Source organism: Microtus pennsylvanicus, chromosome 8 (genome assembly GCF_037038515.1).
Source record: "Microtus pennsylvanicus isolate mMicPen1 chromosome 8, mMicPen1.hap1, whole genome shotgun sequence".
Taxonomy (NCBI): domain Eukaryota; kingdom Metazoa; phylum Chordata; class Mammalia; order Rodentia; family Cricetidae; genus Microtus; species Microtus pennsylvanicus.
In genome coordinates, this window is record NC_134586.1 from 19256627 (window position 1) to 19282593 (window position 25967).

General features: G+C 42.6%; 2 protein-coding genes across 2 annotated transcripts in view; both read right to left on the reverse strand.

The window, feature by feature from the left end:
- The window catches only part of LOC142855949 (C-type lectin domain family 2 member D11-like), a 48622-nt gene extending 23196 nt beyond the window's left edge, over positions 1 to 25426 (reverse strand). Inside the window, exon 1 of the mRNA XM_075982621.1 lies at positions 25173 to 25426. Coding sequence (XP_075838736.1) covers positions 25173 to 25404 — 232 coding nt within the window. The 5' untranslated portion in view covers positions 25405 to 25426. The remainder of the gene's footprint in view (positions 1 to 25172) is intronic.
- The window catches only part of LOC142855964 (C-type lectin domain family 2 member H-like), a 38809-nt gene continuing 15339 nt past the window's right edge, over positions 2498 to 25967 (reverse strand). Inside the window, exons 4-5 of the mRNA XM_075982649.1 lie at positions 3730 to 3836; positions 2498 to 2779 (exon numbers count right to left, since the gene is read on the reverse strand). Coding sequence (XP_075838764.1) covers positions 2665 to 2779; positions 3730 to 3836 — 222 coding nt within the window. The 3' untranslated portion in view covers positions 2498 to 2664. The remainder of the gene's footprint in view (positions 2780 to 3729; positions 3837 to 25967) is intronic.

Genomic DNA, 25967 nt, shown 5'->3' on the forward strand with positions numbered 1-25967 from the left:
ACATGAAGCACTTTGTCTCATAGGAAAACAGAATCACAGATAAGAGTGGGAATTGAGACATGGGAGAAAGTGTAGGAAGAACAAGCCTGCCTCCATCTTAAGCTTAAAAGCCATCTTATAGTAAAGACAAAATAAATCAATTTCTGTTTATGATTATGCTCACCTGCATCCTGAAGTACAAATGGTTCTGTACTGTCTGTTCCAGGAATGGAAATCATGTCTTAGTTTCTAAACATTGTTTATAACCATCTTGCTACCCTATCTTTGGTTTTAAAAGGTTACATGGCTATAGTGATATTTCATTTGTATTTTAATAAATAATGCTTGTCTGAAGATCATAGAGTAAAGCAGCCACACTGTTCAGCCATACAGCCCAGGCAGTGGGGGCACACACCTTCAATCCCAGTAGCCACACTAGTCAGCCCTAGTGGCCAGGCGGTGGTGGTACAAACCTTTAATCTCAGCACTAGAGAGGAATATAAACAGGAGAAGACAGGTCTCAGCTCTGTCTCATTCTCAGACTACAGACACTAACATGGCCTCGGGAAAGCACAGACCACTAACATCAACGTAGCCGTGCACAGACCAAGAACACCCATATGGTCTCCAGAAACAGCGTGGTCCATGGGTATCAACACAGATTTGTCATGGTCCAGCTTCGACAAAAATACCTCTTGCCGAGGTAGGGGTATGGGGGTTAGAAATACAAGAATATGAAAACACATGAAAAGTAATAATACAGAAGCCATAGAAAAGTACAGGAGGGTATTTCAGTGAATACTGAAATAACCCACATTTATTTTCCCAAAGTTTTTATACCCAATACAAATGAAGGTGGGGAGGTGGAGAGAAAATGTAACAAAAAACTTTGTATACTTGATAGAAAGAACAACTCAAACAGTTAATTCCTTTAACACTTTGAGACATCAAGTCATTAGCATTTTGTTGTTTAAGCAGTGAAGCTGCCTTAGACCGTGAATCCTGAAGACAGCAACTGCCCAGGTGACCTCACAGTTATAAAAGAAGGAGCAGAAGTACATTTGCATATCCTGACCACCTGTCAGGATTGAATGGACCTACTTGTATGGGCTATCTTAATGTCAAAACAATTAAGTAATCACATCCTGAGTTGGAACTTGCAAATATGCTTGTCAGCTACTTTGAGGAACCTACAACTCTCTAACCATCACACAAGGTGGAAACAGGCTCACATTTTGGGGCCTCCACACAGCCTGTAGAGGTAGACAGAACCAATACAGCTGCAGCCGTGCATGCACCATGTACAGCAACATGGCATGTGGTGGCAGCACACAGCATGGAAGTCTTTTGAGATGGCCCAAACCAGAAAATACACTACTCTCCTTGGGCATCCCGCCATTCCTCAGAGACAGGCTGGTCATGAGGGTGCATTAGGGGGCAGAGCCTGTGAGAGTTCCAGGCTGCTGTTTACCATCCTGCCAGCGTTAGGTTTTTTGAGGTCCAATCAAGAAAATGAACAGGTCTCCATTACAGACATACTGATGTTTCTCAGAGACAGGGTGATCATACACTATCACTAGCACCAGTCTGGGCTATGCTCTTGTTGCCCAGAGACAAGGGGATCTTTCGGCTGGCCAGGGTATCTGGGTGCAGATTCCACTGGAGCTCCAGGTCTCTGCACATCTCTGTGCCCTCAGTGAAGGCACTTTAGGTATGACCATCACACCTGAGGGCTGAGGGCAGCTGCACAGCAGTGGAGATTCCAGGTGGAGAACAATAAAAGAAAGAAAAACTCACCCTATGAGTCACCATCTTAAATCAATCTTCAAATATTTTTTAAAAGGTTCTGATAACAGAAATTACATACATACCAAGGCACATTTACTGGAGATAGAGCCATGCTTTCTGTCACTCTTCCCTGACTTTCTAACAGCAGGGCCGCACTCCAGCTCTGGCTTGGATTGCAGCAGCTGTGGCACCCAGGTCTGAGGCTCCTCCTTGGTGACTGCAGACCTGTGATGCAGCCTGCTGCAGGATTCCCAGGGCAGTGGGGAGAGAGTGCAGGAGAGACTCCACTCCTCTGTTTCCCTCTATAGCCCTCTGCAGGAACCCTGTGTTACACCCATCTTGACTCAATCCTGTCACTGTTTGTTTGCTTGTTTGTTTGTTTGTTTGTTTGTTTGTTTGTTTGTTTGTTTTGAGGGGGGATTGAGAAAGGGTTTCTGTGTGTAGCTTTGGAGCCCGTCCTGGCACTTGTTCTTTAGACCAGGCTGGCCTCAAACTCACAGCAATCCACCTGCCTCTGCCTCCCAAGTGCTGGGATGAAAAGCATCTGCCACCACTGCCCAGCTCCTCCCTTCATTTTTAAAAGTACCTGTCATTCATAGGAAAAGCTAATGAAAAAAACTTCATTGTCTGGCCATAAAAGTGGGGGTCACTAATACTGATGTGATTGTAATTCATATGGCCAACCCATAGCAAAACATTACTTAATTTAGAATCACCCATACTCTCCCAAGTACCCATAAGTATAGTCATCTGTGATAATTTTTACCAAAGATGTCACCACAGAATATGAATTGCTTGTGATATTTATTTAAGATAAAAAATTAATGTTGTAACTGTAGATGACATGTTACAGATCTCTCATGATGACTTTGACACATTACACGAGCTGTGAATCTACTAAAGTATAGCTTTGGGCTTGCTACAAATCCACCTCCTAGGTATGTAGTCCCTGCTACTGCTGATCCCTCTGTCAGTCAGGTAGGCATGGTTTCCATCTCCTCGGATGAGAGTCCTAAAACAAAAAACAAACAAAATGTCTGCAGAGTCGGCCACTGCATTCCCTCCCAGCAATGATATCTCACTCGTGTCCACTGCTTGTTTATAGAACAAATCACAGAAAGGCAGAGGCCATGAGGAATCACCAGTACTAGTGTTACACAAAGTGACTTTTTCATTCTCAGGGTTCCACTTGGAGACCACACCTTTGTCACTTATCTATGTTGGACCCTGTACTGTGTGTACAAAGCATTTGACTGTTGCTTTCTGCCATGTTCACATGAAATTCAGCCATGAGTAACATTCAAAGGGGGGTTTTCAATTCTATCTTGAAGAATCTCTCACATGTATGAAAAGGGGAGAAAATTCACTTAGTAAACTCTAAAGGTCTTTAATGATAGACATTCACTGTTCCAGTGAAATGGGTCTGTTCAAAACGGCTATGCTCACATCCAAACACTGTCCTGGGTGCCCTTTGATGATGAGGCTTTAGAGAAGGTTCCCAAAACCCATGGAGTCTCTGCTTCAGTGACAGAAGCAGCTGTGCACACAGCTGTCTGACAAGTCCTGTCCAGCAGTTCCGCGGTGGCTTCCCGGGGATTCAGAGCCCTTAGTGGCCATCAGCAGTTCTGTGTGCATCCCACAAGGGCAGTTAGCAGCAAGGAGAGATTCCAAGTGCTGAGAGCAGACAGCATCTTCCCCAGATGCCATCATCAGGATAAAGATTTGGAGTGAAACAACACTAGGTGACTCTGACAGATGTAAATTCGGTGGGTTGTGGAGTTACTGGGAACTGCCTGTTGCATGTAACACACAATCAGCACCAAGGCACACCTCCAGCCCAAGGGTTTCTCCCTTTCCAGTTCAGTTCTCTTCACAAGACTCAGTCTTTCACCTTTCACAACGACAACTCACACAATCACAACACATGAACACAGTAGGAAGAAAAGCATTCTGAACACATACAAGTTGTTATATTCAGTGTTGTCTGTCCACATCCAAGGCTTATTTGATGACTCTCTGTGCAGTCCGATCCAGGCAGCAGAATGCCCATATTTTCTATTCAGGAAATCCTGTCAAAAACACAGAAAGCAAAGACATGTGTCTCTCAGTTTCAGATGAGCCTTGAGTCCTACAGCAGGTTTGAACTGAGGGCCAGGAACTTTAGAGCCTAAATAACCCTCAGTTCTCAGTGAATGCATTTTCCTATCATAAACCATAGTAAATTGACAGCTACCCATTTCTCTGGGGCTGTAAAAGTCCCTTGTTAAGTCTGTAATTACAGTTATTAACAGTTGTCACCTTAAGTTTGCAACACCTGTCAGCTCAGACAAAGACTTACATGACCACCATGTTTCTCTGTCAAATGTACGTCTGGCCATGCAGGTTGACTATAAGCACTACAGGAGAGAATGTCTTTGGAGTATCTCAGGGTGAAAGCCAGATGGGTTACTATCACAAATGGCACATACTAATATGTGCCCCCCGGTGCCTTGTATGCCTGGGGTGGAATCTTTCCTCATGCAGCAGCCTTAAGGTTCCTATCTCAAGGCAGAAAATATTCAGCAGAACAAACAACAAACCTACTTTGATCATTTCTTACCAGCTCCTTTTGGTTCTCAAAGTTAGCTAGTTGGGCATTTAGTACCATGCAGTAGTTCTGGCTGGATGTCTGGTTTCTCATGTCTTCAGAAAAATAAAAACATTTATTTCCAAATCCAATCCATTTTCTTGGGCAAGAAGCATAGATATTGTTGCTTGAGATCTGTTCTGTCTTTCCTGCTTTTGTAATGACAAAATTAAGAGAACTCCTCACTTCTCTGGATTTAACTATGGGCAAATACCAACATACAAACATGGCATGGTCAAATGGGTTTTTTGATACCAAACTTTGATTAAGGCCTTCCTGTTATCATCTACACATACATTAAATCCACATGAATGTATGCTAGCGCTCATTAGAGGCTGTCAGAATGACATTATCAAGAAATCTCACAGCAGAACTCTGCAGAAATAGGGGCGCTAATTTATTGCTGGTGGGAGTATAAACAGATACATCCAGTATGGAGGCTCCTTTTAAAAGTTACAAACAGACCTTTCGTGACTCAGCTATGCCACTCCTGGGCATATATAAGAGAACACACCTCATAACCCAGAGACTTGCACGTCGCTTTGTATATTGCTGCCCACGTACAATAATAACAAAAGAACCTGACCAAGAAGCCCATCAATTGATGAATAGATAATGAACATGTGGTACATGTGTAAAACAGAAAGTTATTTAGACATAAGGAAAAATTGAAACTTGTAGAAAAGTGGGGGAATCTACAAAGTATAATATTAAATTAAGTTACACAAGCTCAGCAAGAAAGAGACCCATGCACTCCCTCATATGCTTGTCCCAGCCTGGGATGCACAGTATGAACAGCTATGAGTGAGGAGATGGTGTAACACGTAGACAGGAGAACAAGGAAGAGTGATGTAAGGTGATGAATGAGGACATAATGCAGTAAGGACACATACGCCATGAGTAGGGCTATAAAGAGCATTGTTTTTCTAGTTTCAGTGTTTGTGATATTTTTTTTTCTCATTGTGGCAAATAAGTGTATGAAGATGTAAATATAGTGAAAATCTAAAACCATAACAAATGTTCCATGGCTTCAGAATGGCTTTTCTAATTGGGTAGAAGTTCAGTGAGATTCACAGGGTTTGAGATTTAGCCAGTGTTTGAGTGGCTATGCTAATATAGCAGTGTGATGTGTTAATTTGTGAGTCCATCACAATAGAGTGATTGTATGTGTGTGTGTGTAAGCTCTGAATGTGCAAGCTTTCAGAGAACTGCTTAGAAAAACAACAAATATTTTTTCATAACTTTGCCTTTTTCTTCCTTTAACACATAAAAATGACTGCATGGCTCTTTTGAAGGGCTACTGAGCCTAGAAATAAATGATTTGATAAGAAATATTAAATACTAGAAACGACCCCAATGCACTTATTTTTGGTGGAGGTAGATTAGCTGTAGATGTTCCCTGTTCCAATACTCAGTACCAAGAGGCTTTAATGACGGGGACAAACAGGGCAACAGCCACTTCTTTTCATCTGAGTCTTTGCAGAGATACATGATAGTATAGGTTACAATGACTAAGTCTTACTGGCAAATTTTGTCCATGTTTAGACTTGTGTATTATTCACTGACACGGTTAAAGTTGATTTTATTTTGTTTATCGAGACAGGGTTTCTCTGTAGCTTTGGAACCTGTCCTGGAACTAGCTCTTGGAGAACAGGCTGATTTTGAACTCACAGAGATCCTCCTGTCTCTGTCTCCTGAGTACTGGAATTGAAGGCATGCACAACCACTGCCCAAAGTTGATTTTATAAAACAGTATCATGGAACATTTATTCCAGCTATGGCAGGAAAACTGTACAAGATTTTATCACATTATTTAGAACAGTCTAAAACGAAAAGCCTAAGAATCACATATTTCTGGAACATTCTATTTAGTATTTTCAGACCATGGTAGAAGACATTAACGGAAACCAAGAGCCATGGTTGGGATGAGATGTTCTGTACCTTCCCCAACCGTATTACTCTTTACTGCCTTCAGTGCCCCTAGCTGCAGCAGGCTCCTACTTGGTTTTTTTCTCCTTGTCCTCTGTATTAAATCGTTCCTCCAAGTAGACATATGTCTTCTGCATCTCTGTCTAGAGGTTGCTAAATGTTATCTTCCCAGGGATGCTGAGCCTGCACACCACAGTCTGTGCTGTTCCTTCACTGCATCTTCCTGCTAGACCCTAAGTTCCCAGAGAACAGGAATTTTTAGTGTGTTTTATCTCATGCCCTTTCCACATTGCCTGGCTCACAGTGCTCAGTAAGTGTAACTGAGGATGTGGACAGAATGCTGCAGGATCTGGAGATGTCACTCACCTAACAAAAAAATAAGAAGTGTAATCCCAGGTACAGTGATGACGATGATCTGTGGACAGTAGCAGAAACACCTAGAAAACCTGGGGGAGACAATTCTGAGACATTGTCCTTGTTGCTTTTCATCTGTAAAATATGAATATAAGAATGCTAACTTCTAGATTTTCTTAAGGAAACTAAAAGAAACATGATAAACACCCACTTTACAATTGCCTACAAGTGCCTGAAAGAGTGCTGCAAACCCTTTTCAAAGAAGGCCTTGGTCCCTGCCTGCACCAAGCAGGGTAGGCGCTTTGTTTGCGAGCTGCTCCATCAGCACAGAGGCCTGAGCTCTCAGCCCCAGCAGAGACAGCTTTGGGGGGAGTTTCTGGCCCCGCCCGGAGCCAGCCTGAGACAGGGAGCTCAGAGGTTCCTTGGCCCCCTATCCTTCTTGGGCTCTCTGCAGGGCCTCTACTCCCGGCATACCGCCTCTTTCTTCCTAGCCCACCCAGCTTCCATCCAGAACCCTCCCCACTTCGGCCCCACCGCCCTCTTTCGGCACATAACATCACCCAGCCCAGACTGTCTGGGCACTGGGTCCAAATCCTGGGGCACCCAAGTGTGTGGGAGTTCCTTTGCTTCTATGGCCTGCCTACACCAAGCAGGGAAGGCGCTTGTTTGTGAGCTGCTCCATCGGCACAGAGGCCTGATCTCTTGGCGCCAGGAGAGACAGAGTTGGGGCACCAGGACAGCCATCGTTGGGGAGAGCCAACATTGGCGAGAGCCAGCGTTGGGTAGGCAAGGAGACCTGATCCAGTAAAAGAAGATCGATAAGGGAGCATTTGGAAGAAGAGATGGGCAGACGCCAAGGCAAGAATTCGACCAAAAAGCTGAAAAGCAACATGAAGCCACCAGAAATCAGCGACCTCACAACGGGAGGACATAAACACCTTAATCAAAAAGAAGTAGAAAAGATTGACTTCATGAAAGTGATTGACGCCCTTAAACAGCATGTAAAGAATGCCCTTATAGAAATGGATGAGAAATATAACAGAAAGTTTGAAGAATTGAATAAATCAGTGAATGATACCCTAGAAAACCAAGGAAAAACAGTCAAACAGATAATGGAAACAGTTCAAGACTTGAAAACTGAAATGGAGGCAAAGGAGAAAACACAAACAGAGGGCCGGCTGGACATGGAAAATTTAAGTAAACAAACAGAGTCTACAGAAACAAGCATAACCAACAGAATACAAGAGTTAGAAGAAAGAATCTCAGATTCTGAAGATACCATAGAGAAAATAAACACACTGATCAAAGAAAACAGCAAGTCCAACAAACTCTCATCACAAAACATTCAGGAAATATGGGACACAATAAAAAGACCAAACCTGAGAATAATAGGAGTAGAAGAAGGAGAAGTGCAGCTCAATGGTCCAGAAAATATATTTAATAAAATTATAGAAGAAAACTTTGCCAACCTAAAGAAAGATATACCTATGAAGGTTCAAGAAGCATACAGAACACCGAATAGGCTGGATCAAAAAAAAACATCCCCTCACCATATAATTATCAAAACACAAAGCATACAGAATAAGGAAAGAATATTAAGAGCTGCAAAGGAAAAAGGCCAAATTACTTATAAAAGTAAACCTATCAGACTTACACCTGACTTCTCCATGGAAACCATGAAGCCAGAAGGTCCTGGATAGATGTACTGCAGAAACTGAGAAACCATGGATGCAAGCCCAGACTACTATACCCAGCCAAGCTTTCATTCACTATAAATGGAGAAAATAAAATTTTCCAGGATAAAAACAAATTTAAACAATACACAGCCACAAATCCAGCTTTACAGAAAGTAATAGAAGGAAAATCACTAACCAAGGAGTCCAACAATGACCACAATAACTCAGACATCTAGAGACCCTTCACCAACACAAATCAAGGAAGGGAAACACACAAACTCTACGACTAAAAAAGTGACCGGAGTTAACAACCACTGGTCATTAATATCACTTAATGTCAATGGACTCAACTCACCTATAAAAAGGCACAGGCTGAGAGATTGGATAAAAAAACAGGATCCAACATTCTGCTGTTTACAAGAAACACACCTCAACCACAAAGACAGGCACCTACTCAGAGTAAAGGGCTGGGAAAAGCTTATCAAGCAAATGGATCTAAGAAACAAGCAGGTGTGGCCATACTAATCCCTAACAAAGTTGACTTCAAACTTAAATCAATCAGAAGAGATGGATAAGGGCATTTTATACTCAGAACAGGAACAGTTCATCAGGATAAGTCTCAATCCTGAATATCTATGCCCCTAATATAAAAGCACCCACGTACATAAAAGAAACATTGCTAAAACTCAAGGCAGCCATCAAACTGCACACACTAATAGTAGGAGACTTCAACACTCCTCTCTCACCAATGGACAGGTCAATCAGACAGAACCGAACAGAGAAATAAGAGAATTAATAGAGGTAATAAATCAAATGGACTTAACAGACATCTATAGAACATTCCACCCAAATAGGAAAGAATATACCTTCTCTGCAGCTCATGGAACTTTCTCAAAAATCGACCACATAGTCGGTAACAAAGCAAACATCCACAGTTACAAAAAAATATTAGTAACCACCTGTGTCTTATCGGATCACCATGGATTAAAGTTAGAATTCAACAACAATGCTACCCCCAGAAAGCCTACAAATTCATGGAAACTGAACAGTCAACTACTGAACCATACCTGGATTAAAGAAGAAATAAAGAAAGAAATTAAAGTCTTCCTGGAATTCAATGAAAATAAAGAAACAACATACTCAAACTTATGGGAAACTATGAAAGCAGTCCTAAGAGGAAAGTTCATAGCACTATGTGCCCACTTAAAGAAAACAGAGAAAGCTCACATTGGAGACTTAACAGCCCACCTGAAAGCTCTAGAAAAAAAGAAGCAGATTCACCTAGGAGAAGTAGAAGACTGGAAATAATCAAACTGAGGGCTGAAATCAACAAAATAGAAACACAGAAAACAATACAAAGAATCAATGAAACAAAAAGCTGGTGCCTGGAGAAAATCAACAAGATTGACAAACCCCTATCCAACTAATCAAACGGTAGAGAGCAAATTTGCAAATTAATAAGATCAGAAATGAAAAGGGGGACATAACCACAGACACAGAGGAAATTCAGAGAATCATTAGAGCTTACTACAAAAGCCTATATGCCACAAAACTGGAAAAATGTAAAGGAAATGGACACTTTTTTAGATAAATACCATATAACAAAGTTAAACCAGGACCAGGTGAACAATCTAAATAGACCTGTTAGTTGTGAAGAATTAGAAGAGGTTATCAAAAACCTCCCTACCAAAAAAAGCCCAGGACCAGATGGTTTCAATGCGGAATTCTACCAGAACTTCCAAGAAGACCTAATACCTATACTCCTTAATGTATTTCACAATATAGAAACAGAAGAGGCATTGCCAAATTCCTTTTATGAAGCTACAGTTACTCTGATACCAAAACCGCACAAGGCTCAACCAAGAAAGAGAATTATAGACCAATCTCACTCATGAACATTGATGCAAAAATCCTCAACAAAATACTGGCAAACCGAATCCAAGAACACATCAGAAAAATTATCCCTTATGATCAAGTAGGCTTCATTCCTAGATGAAGGGCTGGTACAACATACGAAAATCTATCAATGTAATCCAGCATATAAATAAACTGAAAGAAAAAAACCATATGATCATTTCATTAGATGCTGAAAAAGCATTTGACAAAATACAACATCCCTTTATGATAAAAGTATTGGAGAGATTAGGGATACAAGGGTCATACCTAAATATAATAAAAGCTATATACAACAAGCCGACAGCTAACATCAAATTAAGTGGAGAGAAACTCAAAGCCATCCCACTAAAATCAGGAACACGACAAGGCTGTCCACTCTCGCCATACCTCTTCAATATAATGCTTGAAGTTCTAGCAATAAGAAAACATAAGGGGATCAAGGGGATTCGAATTGGAAAGGAAGAAGTGAAACTTTCGTTATTTGCAGATGATATGATAGTGTACATAAGTGACCCCCAAAACTCCACCAAAGAACTTTTACAGCTGATAAACAGCTTTAGTAATGTGGCAGGATACAAGATCAATTCCAAAAAATCAGTCGCCCTCTTATACACAAAGGATATGGAAGCAGAGAGAGAAATCAGAGAAGCCTCACCATTCACGATAGCCACAAACAGCATAAAATATCTTGGGGTAACTCTAACCAAGAAAGTGAAAGATCTATTTGACAAGAACTTTAAGGCATTGAAGAAAGAAATTGAGGAGTATACCAGAAAATGGAAGGTCCTCCCTTGGTCATGGATTGGGAGGATCAACATAGTAAAAATGGCAATTCTACCAAAGGCAATTTATAGATTCAATACAATCCCCATCAAGGTCCCATCAAAATTCTTCACAGATCTTGAGAGGACAATAATCAACTTTATATGGAAAAACAAAAAACCCAGGATAGCCAAAACAATCCTATACAATAAAGGATTGTCTGAAGGCATTACCATCCCTGACTTCAAACTCTATTACAGAGCTACAGTGATGAAAACAGTGTGGTACTGGCATAAAAACAGAGAAGTCGACCAATGTAATCGCATAGAAGACCCGAATTTTAACCCACAAACCTATGAACACCTCATTTTTGATAAAGGAGCCAAAAGTATACAATGGAAGAAAGAAAGCATCAACAAATGGTGCAGGCATAACTGGATGTCAACCTGTAGACGAATGAAAATAGACCCATATCTATCACCATGCACAAAACTCAAGTCCAAATGGATTAAAGACCTCACTATCAGTCAGAACACATTGAACCCAATAGAAGAGAAAGTGGGAAGTACCCTACAACAGATGGGCACAGGAGATCGCTTCCTATGTGTAACCCCAACAGCACAGACATTAAGGGCAACATTGAATAAATGGGACCTACTAAAACTGAGAAGCTTCTGTAAAGCAAAGGACACTGTCACCAAGACAAAAAGGCAACCTACTGACTGGGAGAAGATCTTCACCAACCCCGCAACAGACAAAGGTCTGATCTCCAAAATATATAGAGAACTCAGGAAACTAGACTTTAAAATGCTAATTAACCCAATTAAAAAATGGGGCACTGAACTGAACAGAGAATTCTCAGCAGAGGAAGTTCAAATGGCCAAAAGACACTTAAGGTCATGCTCAACCTCCTTAGCGATCAGGGAAATGCAAATCAAAACAACTTTGAGATATCATCTTACACCTGTCCGAATGGCTAAAATAAAAAACACCAATGATAGCCTTTGCTGGAGAGGCTGTGGAGGAAGGGGTACCCTCATCCATTGCTGGTGGGAATGCAATCTTGTGCAACCACTTTGGAAATCAGTGTTTCGGTTTCTCAGAAAATTTGGCATCAACCTACCTCTGGACCCAGCAATACCACTCCTGGGAATATATGACAACAGCATTTGTTCCACCATGTTCATAGCAGTATTATTTGTAATAGCCAGAACCTGGAAACAACCTAGATGCCCCTCAATGGAAGAATGGATGAAGAAAGTGTGGAATATCTACACATTAGAGTACTACGCTGTGGTAAAAAACAATGACTTCTCGAATTTTGCATGCAAATGGATGGAAATAAAAAACACTATTCTGAGTGAGGTAACCCAGACCCAAAAAGATGAATATGGGATGTACTCACTCATAATTGGTTTCTAGCCATAAATAAGGGTCACGGAGTCTACAATTGGTGATCCTAAAGAAGCTAAGTAAGAAGGTGAACCAAAGGAAAAACATATAGTTACCCTCTTGGCTATGGGAAGTAGACAAAATTGCTGGGGAGAAAATTGGGATCTTGGGGGTTGGGTGGGATGGGGGTAAGGGGAGATGGGGAGAGGAAAGGGAGAAGGGGAGGATGGCGGGAACTTGGGGAAAAAGGAGGATTGGGATAAAGGAAGGTTGGATAGGGGAGCATGGAAGCACAATTCCTAGTTAAGGGAGCCACCTTAGGGTTGGCAAGAGACTTGAACCTAGAGTGGCTCCCAGGAGCCCAAGCCGAGGTCCCCAGTTAATTCCTTGGGCAGCTGAGGATAGGGAACCTGAAATGACCCTAGCCTATAGCAATACTGACGAATATCTAGCATATCATCATAGAACCTTCATCTGGTGATGGATGGAGATAGAGACAGAGACCCACACTGGAGCACTGGACTGAGCTCCCAAGGTCCCAATGAGGAGCAGAAGGAGGAAGAACATGAGCAAAGAAGTCGGGACCACGAGGGGTGCACCCACCCACTGAGACACTGGAGCTGATCTACTGGGAGCTCACCAAGGCCAGCTAGACTGTGACTGAAAAAGCATGGGATAAAACTGGACTCTCTGAACATGGTGAACAATGAGGGCTGATGAGAAGCCAAGGACAATGGCACGGGGTTTTGATCCTAAGCAATGTGCTGGCTTTGTGGGAGCCTAGCCAGGTTGGATGTTCACCTTCCTAGATATGGACAGAGGGGGGACGACCTAGGACTTACCACAGGGCAGGGAACCCTGACTGCCCTTTGGACTGGAGAGGGAGGGGTGATGGAGGAAGGTCATTGGCTAATAAAGGAACTGCCTCGGCCCATTTCATTGGTTAGAAGATAGGTGGGAGGAGTAGACAGAACAAAACGCTGGGAGGAAGAAGAAGTGAGGTCAGACTCGACAGCTCTCCTCTCGGGAGCAGACACCTCAGAGAGAGACGCCATGCCCAGCTCCCAGGAAGACGCACGTGATGAAGTTCCGACCCAGGATGGACTTAGGCTAGAATCTTCCCGGTAAGACCAGTGCTATACATATGATAAGAAATGGGCTAGTCCAGGTGCGAGAGTTAGCCTAGAAGAGGCTAGGTAGAAATGAGCCAAGCGGTGTTTAAATGAATACAGTGTCTATGTAATTATTTCGGGTAAAGCTAGCGGGGCAGGCGGCTGGGGTGATGGGGACGCAGCCCCGCTGCCCTTATTACTACAGAGGGGGAGAGGAGTGGGAGGAAGGGGAGAAGGGTGGGAGGAGGGGGAGGGAAATGGGAGGCTGGGAGGAGGTGGAAACTTGGTTTTTTTTTTCCTTTTCTCAATAAAAAATATAAATAAATAAATAAAAATAAAAAAAAAGAAGAAGTCCTTGGTCCATAAAGGATGGCCATGATGGAAAGAAGACTAGAAATGCTAGAAACAGAACTTCCCCGGGGGTCTTTTAGTTACTGAACTGAGGGTGTATCATGAAAGAGCAAGAACCTAAAGGAGTGAGGATCACAATGAAAAACAACAACACAGTCGGCTGGATTTCTCTCCACAAAGTGCTCTGGTTAGGAGTAACGAAAACATTAGGGAGAACTCACTGTAATTACACCAATTCACATACTAAGAAAAGAGGAAAAATAGAAATATTACTATAAATAGCAAAATGATGCAAAATTAGGAATTAGAAGAACTTCCTCAACACTAGAAAAGTTATCAATTAAAAACAAAACAATAAATCCCACTACAATCTGCTTCACTCCCAAGGGTGCAGTTATGAATGCTTTCCCAGGAATCGGGAGCAGAAATAGGATGTCTGCTCTCTACTCCAGGATGACTTCACAGGAGGTCCAGCCAGGGCAAAGAAACAGGTTCATGAGGAGGAGAATTCCTCAAGAGTTAAGATCACTCGTTGCTCTTCCAGAGGACACAGGTTCAATTCCCAGTGCTCACAAGGTAGCTTACAACTGTGCCAACTCCAGTTCCAAGGGACTCATCCCCCTCTATAGGCACTAGGCACTCATGTGATGCACAAAAGTGCAGACAAAACAGCCATATACATAAGATAAGATTCAGGAAGAAAGAAAGGAAGAAAGAAAGGAAGAAAGAAAGGAAGAAAGAAAGAAAGAAAGAAAGAAAGAAAGAAAGAAAGAAAGAAAGAAAGGAGGTTTACACTTCTTGAAAACAGATGAAGTGTTTCTCTTCACAGATGACGTGGTTCTATCTGCATAAAAATTATAACAAATCTACAAAAGACTATTAGATGTTAAAAAATGAGTTTAAAAAAACTGTAGGACATAATGTCAGCATGGTGAATTTAGCTGCATTTTCCTGTCAAATGGAAATTAATATCTAAGACAACACCATTTACAGTAATACCAAAACCCATAACATATAAATCTTTAAAAAGTTCATTATTAAAACTACATTTAAAATTATAAATAAATAGTGACAAGGCTAGAGAATTCGCTCAGGGGTCAAGAACACTTGTTGCCCTTGCAGAGGACCTGGGTATGAGTCCAGAGCTCACATAGTAGCTTACAACCATCTAGAATTCCAGTTTCAGGAATCTGACACCCTTTCCTAACTTTGTTGGGCACTAGGAATGCATGTGATGCAGATATTTATGCATGCAAAACACTCATATGCATAAATTTTTTAAAATAAAAAATGGAAAGAAATAAAGGCACATAATTGTTGCAAGATAAGTGTTCGCACTGGCATTCCAAGATCGCAAATAAGGTTTAACATTGAATCAGAAGTGCAGCAAGAAACTAGAAGACCAGAATTAGTAGTAGAAGTCTTGAAGGAGCAAGGATATAAAGAAAGATGATGGAAGAAGGTCATTGGTTAAGTAATAAAGAAACTGCTTGGCCTCATAGGTTAAAACATAGGTGGGAGGAGTAAACAGAACAGAATGCTGGGAGGAAGAGGAAGTGAGCTTAGACTCGACAGCTCTCCTCACGGGGACAGATGCCTCAGAGAGACACCATGCTCCCCTCACCCGGCTGGCCATGAAGCTCCGACCCAGGATGGATGTAGGCTAGAATCTCCCTGGTAAGGCACCTCATGGGCTACACAGATTATATGAAATGGGCTAGTCCAGGTGCAAGAGTTAGCCGAGAAGAGGCTAGATAGAAATGGGCCAAGCAGTGTTTAAAAGAATACAATTTGTGTGTTGTTATTTCAGGGCATAAGCTAGCCAGGCAACCGGGGTGCTGGGGACGCAGCCCCGCCGCTCTTATTACTACAGAAAGAGACACTGGAAGTAGTAGGAAGGAGCTGAGAAAGATTCATAAGCCCATTTAGATCAGGAAAGAAGAGAAACAGATTACCATTCTCCATTGCTTTTCTGATCAATCAGGTTTTTTTTTTTTCGAAACAGGGTTTCTTCATAGCTTTTTTGATAAGTAAAATTATAACAGTAGTGAATAACTCTGCTGATACGTTAAGCAATATCAGGCCAAAGTACAAATCCAGGTTTATTCTGAGCAAAACATACCCGGGTAGTCCAGGAAAGAGGACAAGCCACATGGGGAAGTCTATGGGTCAGAACTAAAATATCCTCAGAAGTGGGGCCGCTACTTGGCAGGCTTTCTTTGGGCAGGGTATGGAGAGGGCCCGTCCAGGGAAGTGTAGTATTAGGAGCAGCGGGGCTGCATCCCCAGCACCCCGGCCGCCTGGCTAGCTTATGCCCCGAAATAACAACACACAAATTGTATTCATTTAAACACTGTTTGGCCCATTATATCTATCCTCTTCTCGGCTAACTCTTAACCATTTCTAATAATCTGTGTAGCATCAGTCTTACCGGGAAAGATTCTAGCCTACGTCCATCCTGGGTCGAAGCTTCATCGTGTGTGCCTCAGAGAGCAGAGCTATCACGTCTGTCCGGGAGAGGGGAGCATGGCGTCTCTGAGCTCACTTCCTCTTCCTCCCAGCATTCTGTTCTGTTTACTCCACCCACCTATGTTCTAACCTATCAGGGCAAGCAGTTTCTTTATTTAATTAAACAATGACCTTCCTCCATCAGGGAAGATCCCCAACAGTTTTTACACCATTATCTGACTCACAAGTTTTATTCCAAACAGAACAATAAATGTAAATGCTACATAATAAAATAAAACACTCACTATTACTCATATATCAACAATTCCTGAACAAGTTTATATATGCAACACAGTTTCACTTACGGGGTTGGGGGTGAGATTGTCTTCAGAAAAAAAAATTATAGCATCAAACTAATGAAAATTAAAAAGAAACCAGAATAATCAAAAATGATTCTGAAGAAGGGTCAAATTCAGAGAGATCACACTGCCTAATCTCATGACTCCTGGGAAGAGGAAAAAAGACACAGCCTAATTCCTCAACCCCCTATCCTTCTTGGGCTCTCTGCAGGGCCTCTACTCCCTGCATACTGCCTCTTTCTTCCTATCCCACCCAGCTTGCATCCAGAACCCTCCCCCATTCTGTCCCCCTGCCCTGTTTGGGCACATAACATCACCCAGCTCAGCCTGTCTGGGTGCTGGGTCCGAATCCTCAGGGCAACCAGGCGGGCAGGAGTTCCTTTGTCTCAATAGCCTGCCTGCACCAAGCAAGGTAGGCGCTTTGTTTACGAGCTACCCAACCAGCACGGAGACCTAATCTCTGTGCCAGGAGAGCCAGCATTGGGGAGAGCCATCATTCGGCACGGAGATCTGATCTTGGCACCAGGAGAGCCATCACTGGGGAGAGCCATCACTGGGAAGGTACATCAGTAGGCAAGGAGACCTGATCCTCTAAAAGAAGATCCATAGGGGAGCATTCGGAGGAAGAGATTGGCAGGCGCCAATGCAAGAATTCACCCAAGAATCTGAAAAGCAACATGAAACCACCAGAAACCAGCGACCTCACAACAGGAGGAAAGGAACACCTTAATCAAGAAGAAGTAGAAAAAAATTGACTTTATGAAAGTGATTGACGCCCTTAAACAGCATGTAAAGAATGCCCTTATAGAAATGGATGAGAAATATAACAGAAAGTTTGAAGAACTGAATAAATCAGTGAATGAGTCCCTAGAAAACCAAGGAAAAGCAATCAAACAGATAATGGAAACAGTTCAAGACTTGAAAACTGAAATGGAGGCAAAGGAGAAAACACAAACAGAGGGCCGGCTGGACATGGAAAATTTAAGTAAACAGAGACTACAGAAACAAGCATAACCAACAGAATACAAGAGTTAGAAGAAAGAATCTCAGATTCTGAAGATACCATAGAGAAAATAAACACACTGATCAAAGAAAACAGCAAGTCCAACAAACTCTCATCACAAAACATTCAGGAAATCTGAGACACAATAAAAAGACCAAATCTAAGAATAATAGGAGTAGAAGAAGAAGAGCAGCTCAAAGGTCCAGAAAATATATTTAATAAAATAATAGAAGAAAACTTTCCCAACCTAAAGAAAGATATACCTATGAAGGTTCAAGAAGCATACAGAACACCGAATAGGCTGGATCAAAAGAAAACATCCCCTCACCATATAATTATCAAAACACAAAGCATACAGAATAAAGAAAGAATATTAAGAGCTGCAAAGGAAAAAGGTCAAGTAACTTATAAAGGTAAACCTATCAGACTTACACCTGACTTCTCCATGGAAACCATGAAAGCCAGAAGGTCCTGGATAGATGTACTGCAAAAACTAAGAGACCATGGATGCAAGCCCAGACTACTATACCCAGCCAAGCTTTCATTCACTATAAATGGAGAAAATAAAATTTTCCAGGATAAAAACAAATTTAAACAATACATAGCCATAAATCCAGCCTTACAGAAAGTAATAGAAGGAAAATCACTAACCAAGGAGTCCAACAATGACCACAATAACTCAGACATCTAGAGACCCTTCACCAACACAAATCAAAGAAGGGAAACACACAAACTCTACGACTAAAAAAGTGACCGGAGTTAACAACCAATGGTCATTAATATCACTTAATGTCATTTACTCAACTCACCTATAAAAAGGCACAGGCTGAGAGATTGGATAAAAAAACAGGATCCAACATTCTGCTGTTTACAAGAAACACACCTCAACCACAAAGACGGGCACCTACTCAGAGTAAAGGGCTGGGAAAAGACTTATCAAGCAAATGGACCTAAGAAACAAGCAGGTGTGGCCATACTAATTTCTAACAAAGTTGACTTCAAACTTAAATCAATCAAAAGAGATGGAGAGGGGCATTTTATACTCAGAACAGGAACAGTTCATCAGGATGAAGTCTCAATCCTGAATATCTATGCCCCTAATATAAAAGCACCCACGTACGTAAAAGAAACATTGCTAAAACTCAAGGCAGCCATCAATTCGCACACAATAATAATAGGAGACTTAAACACTCCTCTCTCACCAATGGACAGGTCAATCAGACAGAAACCTAACAGAGAAATAAGAGAATTAATGGAAGTAATAAAGCAAATGGACTTAACAGACATCTATAGAACATTCCACCCAAATAGGAAAGAATATACCTTCTCTGCAGCTCATGGAACCTTCTCGAAAATTGACCACATAGTCAGTAACAAAGCAAACATACACAGTTACAAAAAAATACTAGTAACCACCTGTGTCTTATCGGATCACCATGGATTAAAGTTAGAATTCAACAACAATGCTACCCCCAGAAAGCCTACAAATTCATGGAAACTGAACAGTCAACTACTGAACCATACCTGGATTAAGGAAGAAAGAAATTAAAGTCTTCCTGGAATTCAATGAAAATAAAGAAACAACATACTCAAAATTATGGGACACTATGAAATCAGTCCTAAGAGAAAGGTTCATAGCACTAAGTGCCCACTTAAAGAAAACAGAGAAAGCACACATTGGAGACTTAACAGCCCACCTGAAAGCTCTAGAAAAAAAAGCAGACTCACCTAGGAGGAGTAGAAGACTGGAAATAATCAAACTGAGGGCTGAAATCAACAAAATAGAAACACAGAAAACAATACAAAGGATCAATGAAACAAAAAGTTGGTTCTTGGAGAAAATCAACAAGATCTAAAAACCCCTATCCAAACTAATCAAACTAGAAGACTAGGGGTCTTCTAGTTACTGAACTGAGGGTGAATCATGAAAGAGCAGGAACCTAAGGGAGTGAGGATCATAATGAAAGTAGTAGTAGAAGTCTTGAAGGAGCCAGGATATAAAGAGAGAGACACTGGACGTAGTAGGAAAGAGCTGAGAAATATTCATGACACCATTTAGATCAGAAAAGAAGAGAGACCAATTACCAGTCACTTCTCCTTTGCTTTTGTGATCTATCAGGTGTTTTGATAAGTAAAAATATAATGGTAGTGAATAACTCTGCTGATATGATAACTCAGATCAGGCCAAAGTACTAAATCCAGGTTTATTCTGAGCAAAACATACAGGACAAGCCACATATGGAAGTCTATAGGCCAGACCTAAAATATCCTCAGGGCTAAGGCCACTGCTTGGCAAGGTTTCTTTAGGCAGGTTATGGAGAGGGCAGGTCCAGGGAAGATCCCCAACAGTTTTTACTCCATTATCTGATTCACAAGTTTTATTCAAAACAGAACAATAAATGGAAATGCTACATAATAAAATAAAACACTCAATATTGCTCATATGTCAACAATTCCTGAACAAGTTTATATATGCGACACAGTTTCACTTACGGGGTGAGGGGTGAGATTGCCTTCAGAAAAAAAATTATAGCATCAAACGTATGAAAATTAAAAAGAAACTAGAATACTCAAAAATGATTCTGAAGAAGGGTTGAATTCAGAGAGATCACACTGCCTAATCTAATAACTTATGGGAAGAGGAAAAAAGACACAGCCTGGTACTAGCAAAAGAGTAGACACTAGGACAATTCAGCAGGAAAAAAAAGGCTCCAGAAATGATACCAAACACTAATGGTGAAGAGATATTTAACAGAGATGAGTGGTTTTTAGACAGGAAAGGGTGGATCGCTCCATCCAGTATATGCCACTGAAACAACCTGGTGTCTGTCTGCTAAAAACAAGATTGTAGACCTGAGCACAAAGCTCAATGTTGTAAAGTCACTGAATTCTTTATAAAATGGAGAGAATGTTTGTGAACTTGTCTTGGGCAAAATCATCTTAGATTCAAGAGTAAAATCACTGTCTAAATAACAGGAGGTTGAATAATTAGATGTTGATATGAACTTCATGATTTTCTTTTAGAAAGGCAATCTTGTGCAGTCACTATGAAGCTGTTTGTCCAGGAAGTGTACAATACAGTGATGTGCCCCCATCCTACCCACATACTTCATGCTGGAAGGAAAGCCTGAATTTAAGGTTCAAGAAAAAAGAAAAAGAAACCTTTATGTGAATATTAGTAGCAGTTTTAAGGATCATTGTAAAACATGAAACATTTGCCATCTTTCAAATGTTCCCAAGCTAATGCCAGGTTAAACAAAAAAAAAAAAAACAAAAAAAAAAAACAAAAAAAAACTCTCAACACAAGAAACAAGTTGGACAGATGCCTGCATTTGCCTAATTAACTTTTCAACTGATTATATATGATTTATTTAATAAGTTAATATTCAAAATACAGTGCCAGAGCATTTGCACATGCCAGCAATGTTTGTCACGAGGCACCTGTGCTCATGTTGCATTGATGGCGCCCCACAGCTGCTCCTGTTTGTTTTTGTGTTTTTCAGGGGCACCTGACCCCCTGCTATGTAAATATCATTACCACGGGTTACAATTGTCCCAACCTTATGCAAATCAGCTGGCAGGCTGCATAACTTGTAAACCTTTTCTGCCCAGGGGCTATAACAGACAGAAGAGTAAAGACTACAAGGGTTTTCTGATGATGCTTCAATGAAAACCATCATCTCCTCCTTAGTCATCCCAAGTTGGTTTGAAAAACTTGGCCATAGACTTATAAAGACCTTGAGCCACAGCAGGCTTATCGCTGGGTGGGAGTCCCTGGAACCAAGCTCTCTGTGTGACTTCTGAAAGTGCATCAATTCTGATTTGGCTAAAACTGAAGACAAATACTGGGATCGTGAATCTGTGTCGTACTCCAGCCACAGCATCGCAGCTTCTCGAGCTGTTTCTTCCTTTTCTGCATTTAGATTGCCACTGCTGAGAATGTCCATCAGGAGGTCGTGGGGCAGTGGCCACGGCTGAGAATGTCCATCAGGAGGTCGTGGGGCACTTGCCACTGCTGAGAATTTCCATCAGGAGGTCGTGGGGCAGTTGCCACGGCTGAGAACATCTATCAGGAGGTCGTGGGGCAATTGCCACTTCTGAGAATGTCCATCAGGAGGTCGTGGGGCAGTGGCCACGGCTGAGAATGTCCATCAGGAGGTCGTGGGGCAGTTGCAATGTTGAGAATGTCCATCAGGAGGTCGTGGGGCAGTTGCAACGCTGAGAATGTCTATCAGGAGGTCGTAGGGCAGTTGCAATGCTGAGAATGTCCATCTGGAGGTCGTGGAGCAGTTGCAATGCTGAGAATGTCTATCAGGAGGTCGTGGGGCAGTTGCTATGGCTGAGAATGTCTATCAGGAGGTCGTGGGGCAGTTGCTATGGCTGAGAATGTCTATCAGGAGGTCGTGGGGCAGTTGCTATGGCTGAGAATGTCTATCAGGAGGTCGTGCGGCAGTTGCTATGGCTTAGAATGTCTATCAGGAGGTCGCAGGGCAGTTGCTATGGCTGAGAATGTCCATCAGGAGGTCGTGGGGCAGTTGCCATGGCTGAGAATGTCTATCAGGAGGTCGTGGGGCAGCTGTATGAAGGCTTCTGGTGGACACAGCAGTGAACTTTGCTCCACCGTTCTTTCAGCACTCTGCTTTAGCTCGTCACAGCCAAAGAGATGAGCAAAACTCATCAACTGAACACAGCTCTCTGCATTCATTTTTTAATTAAATATCCCCGACAATGCTATAATTCATCTTTTACCTGTAGGAAGCAAGCTGTTTGCTGGAGCTGCTCTACAGTGCTGTCATTTTCTGCCAAGTTCCCCACGCGTGCGTTAGCTGCCACACCCACATTCCTCAGGCGGACGTGCCTCCGCCTGCTTTCCCTTAGTCCAGATCATGCCACTCCACCAGCCTGCACTTACAGGGATGCACACACAGCAGGGACCTGGCTTAGCATGAACCCAAGGCACTAGCTCCCTTCCACACACTTCCTGGGTTGGCCTACCGCCTGTGCCCACCACGCCCTAGTCCACTCCTGCAGCCTTTCTGGCAGCTCCCAGGTGCCCAGGGTTGCACCCACCTTCATCTGGCCCACCACACCCTTTCCACTTGCCTAGTTCTTACACCACTTTACCAGTCCAAATGTCCCAAAGGCTTCTGACTCAGACGTTCCTGTTCTTATACTAATCAGCAAGCTTAAGCAAGCTTAAAGGCAGTGGGCCACAGAAAAGTCTCCTCCCAGCTTACTTTGAAAAGAAACCCGAACTGCCACAACTTGTTTCTTCTTCTCACTTTTCAACAAGTTTCCTGCCAGCTTTTCACAACTTCTTTGTATAATGTTTGACTGTGTTGTGCTTGCATGCTTCTGAACTTATAGGCTTCCTTGTGATTTCTAGTTTTGCATCATGCTTTAAAAAGAAAAATCTTTCCAAATCCAAGAAAATAATAATATAAACTCCTATCTGATTTTAGCTAGTTCTGACTGATGCGGCAGTGTTAGACTTTCAATGCCTGACTAATTTCTCTCAACCTGTCACCAGGTCCATCCATGATAGCACCAAAGGCATCGCCCCATCATCTCTTATTGCTGCATTATATTTGGGAGGATGGACCACAATTTTCCCCATTTATTCACTGATAGATGCAGGTTGGTTCCATGTGCTGGTTACTTTGAACAGTGTTATAATACACAAGCAAGTAGAAATATCTCTTGGGGAGGTAGAGAGGAAGTAGACAATATTTACAATAAAGTGGTGTCCGATCTGGTGTTAAAAGGCTCAGTGGGATGATTACAGTTCACAATAACACGGTGTTTCTAAAAATAGCTGAGGTGATTCCTAATATATTGATCATAATGAAACAATGAACGTGTTAATTTTAATGTGTCAATCAAAACACACATCCTACTCTGACCATGAGCTGTTCAGTCTTTCATCAGCAGGGGGCCCCACTGACTAGAGAAAGAGCTTGCCAGGCCTTTGTTTTAAGCAGCCCTAGGCTTTGTCTCAGGTCTGGAAAGTGATGAAGAAACTACCATCTTGGAAGTTCTCCATCTTTATTGCTTAGTCATGGGCTCTCCTACGGCCTTCATGGTATTTATCTGGCCCCTAATCCCTCAGAAATACTTGGTATACCTGAGAAACAGTAGTGTTGTTCATGAGCTTTCCCTTTTGGTATTAGTCAGAGGAGGTGAAAGCGTCAGAGAAGCTGCATAGAGTTTGAGAGAGCTGGGTCCCTAACTTTCACCCAAGTCAGTTGCTTTATGGACTTCCGCCCAGTGCCATGAGAACTTGGCTGCAGTTTTCAGCCCATAGATAAGTCCAAAGAAAGAAGAAAATTTTTACTTTTGTAATTTCTCCCAGAATAGTAGGTGTTTTGGCTACTTTGAGGAATAAGTGACTTGGTGGTACCTGAGGGGTTACCCACAACTCAAAACTGGGGACAGCAAATCAGACAGAGACCTGCTGCTCTATCATAAAGAGGGTGGGTTCTTCAGTCTTTTTGAGAATTTTGGGTAAGAGGTGGGGGCACTTTAGGTGTGCACTGAATGGCAGAGACATGCCTGAGCATGCCCAGGTTCCTCCAACCAGTCCAGTAGAAATCCAGACACCTACTTTGCTATAAAAACTCAGAAGGGCTGTTCAGCAAAGCCCACCCCCCACCTGGGGGCGTGGGAAACTAACAACTGTCTCCAGAATGCCTGCTTCTGCAGTGCTTCCTCCTGCTTCCTGTGGCCATATTCCATGTATCTGGCCTTTTTGGCATTAAATTCCACTCCTCACTAATCAGTTTACTTGATGATCTTTATGAGATCATTGATGATTTGATTTTATGAACGCAATGATGATTACTTAGATCAATGATTTAATTGGACCTTCTCGGTTAGGACAATAAAGATGGGTAGGGAAATGGTTTTGGTTATTTGGCTACGTGTTCCAATAAGAGATACAAAAAAGGCAAACATAGACTGAAAGTCAGCCTCCCCTTTGTTAGAGGTGAGATTTGCCAAGGAAGGAAACTAAGAAGGAAGTTTAATGCACTATCGACCCATGAATTCTGCCTCTGGAAAAACAGGCTGATGATCAAGAAAATTTTGTCCCTGCACCCAAGGTAGGCCAGCGTTCCTTGGTCATACAGCTTACAGAATTAATTACAGGCACCTTGAAGAAACAAACTTATGAAAAGAAATTAAATGACGCTATTGTGTGTAGGGGAAAACTGATGGTTAGCTGAGCACTCCTTTAAAGTTTCTCTAGAGTCCTTGCGGTGCACTGTGTGGATGCAGGAATGGACTGAAATGCCCATGATCCACAATCCCAGGAACACACTGCTCTGCCCATGAACCCCACAGCCACCTTAACCAGGCCTGCCGCCCATCCACAAGCCTTTCTGCCCAGGACACTTCTGTCTCAGGTAAGTCTTTCCCAGAAGGAGCCCCACCTCAGGTGCATGCCCTGTGCCTGAGGCTCTTGCCCAGAGTGCCTGCACATAGCCCCTCAGATCTTACCTCCTACCAAATGCTGCTCTTCGTTGTTCCCGTTGATGGACGCCGGCGGGTTCTCACCTATCACCTCCTGCAGCTCTTCCTCGTCCCCGTTGATGGACGCGGGCAGGTTCTCACCTATCACCTCCTGCAGCTCTTCCTCGTCCCCGTTGATGGACGCGGGCAGGTTGTCACCTATCTCATCTGGCGGCTCGTCCTCGTCGCTGTTGAACAAGCCGCCAGAGTCCTCAGACATGAAGGGCGCAGCGCCTGGCTAAACACTCCTTCACTCACGAGGCTCTCAGGATCAACTGGCTCTAGTCTCTGGCACCACCTCTGACCTGTTGCATCCTTGGAGCAAGGGCGGTCCCGGGGCGGGGAGGCGCTGCAGCGGACCAACCCTAGAGCATTTCTCATCCTCCTCCACAACCCTGACTCAAGCTTCTCGTCGGGCCACGCCCCTCGGCCCCAGCCTCAACCTGAACCCACAGCAAGGATCAAAATTTCTCTACCCCCAACAACAAGCAGGCAAGCAATATGCAAATAGCTCCTGGGGAGCGGTTGTGTAAGTGAATTCCAGGGGCTGAGGTGTTGCTTCCACCAGAATAACCACCTTGACTGTTAAGTGAGATTTTTGTCAGGAGCCTTGGGATCATTTCAAGCGCCCTGTCATTTGTCATCCTCACAGTTCAGCTTTCTTGGCCTAAGAAGATCGCTTTTTAGTAAAATGGGAAGGGAAAAAATGTAAACATGTAAACCTAGATAAGAGTCCATGCAGACAAGTTCCTCAGCTGAACACCTCAGTGCAGGCCCTGCCGA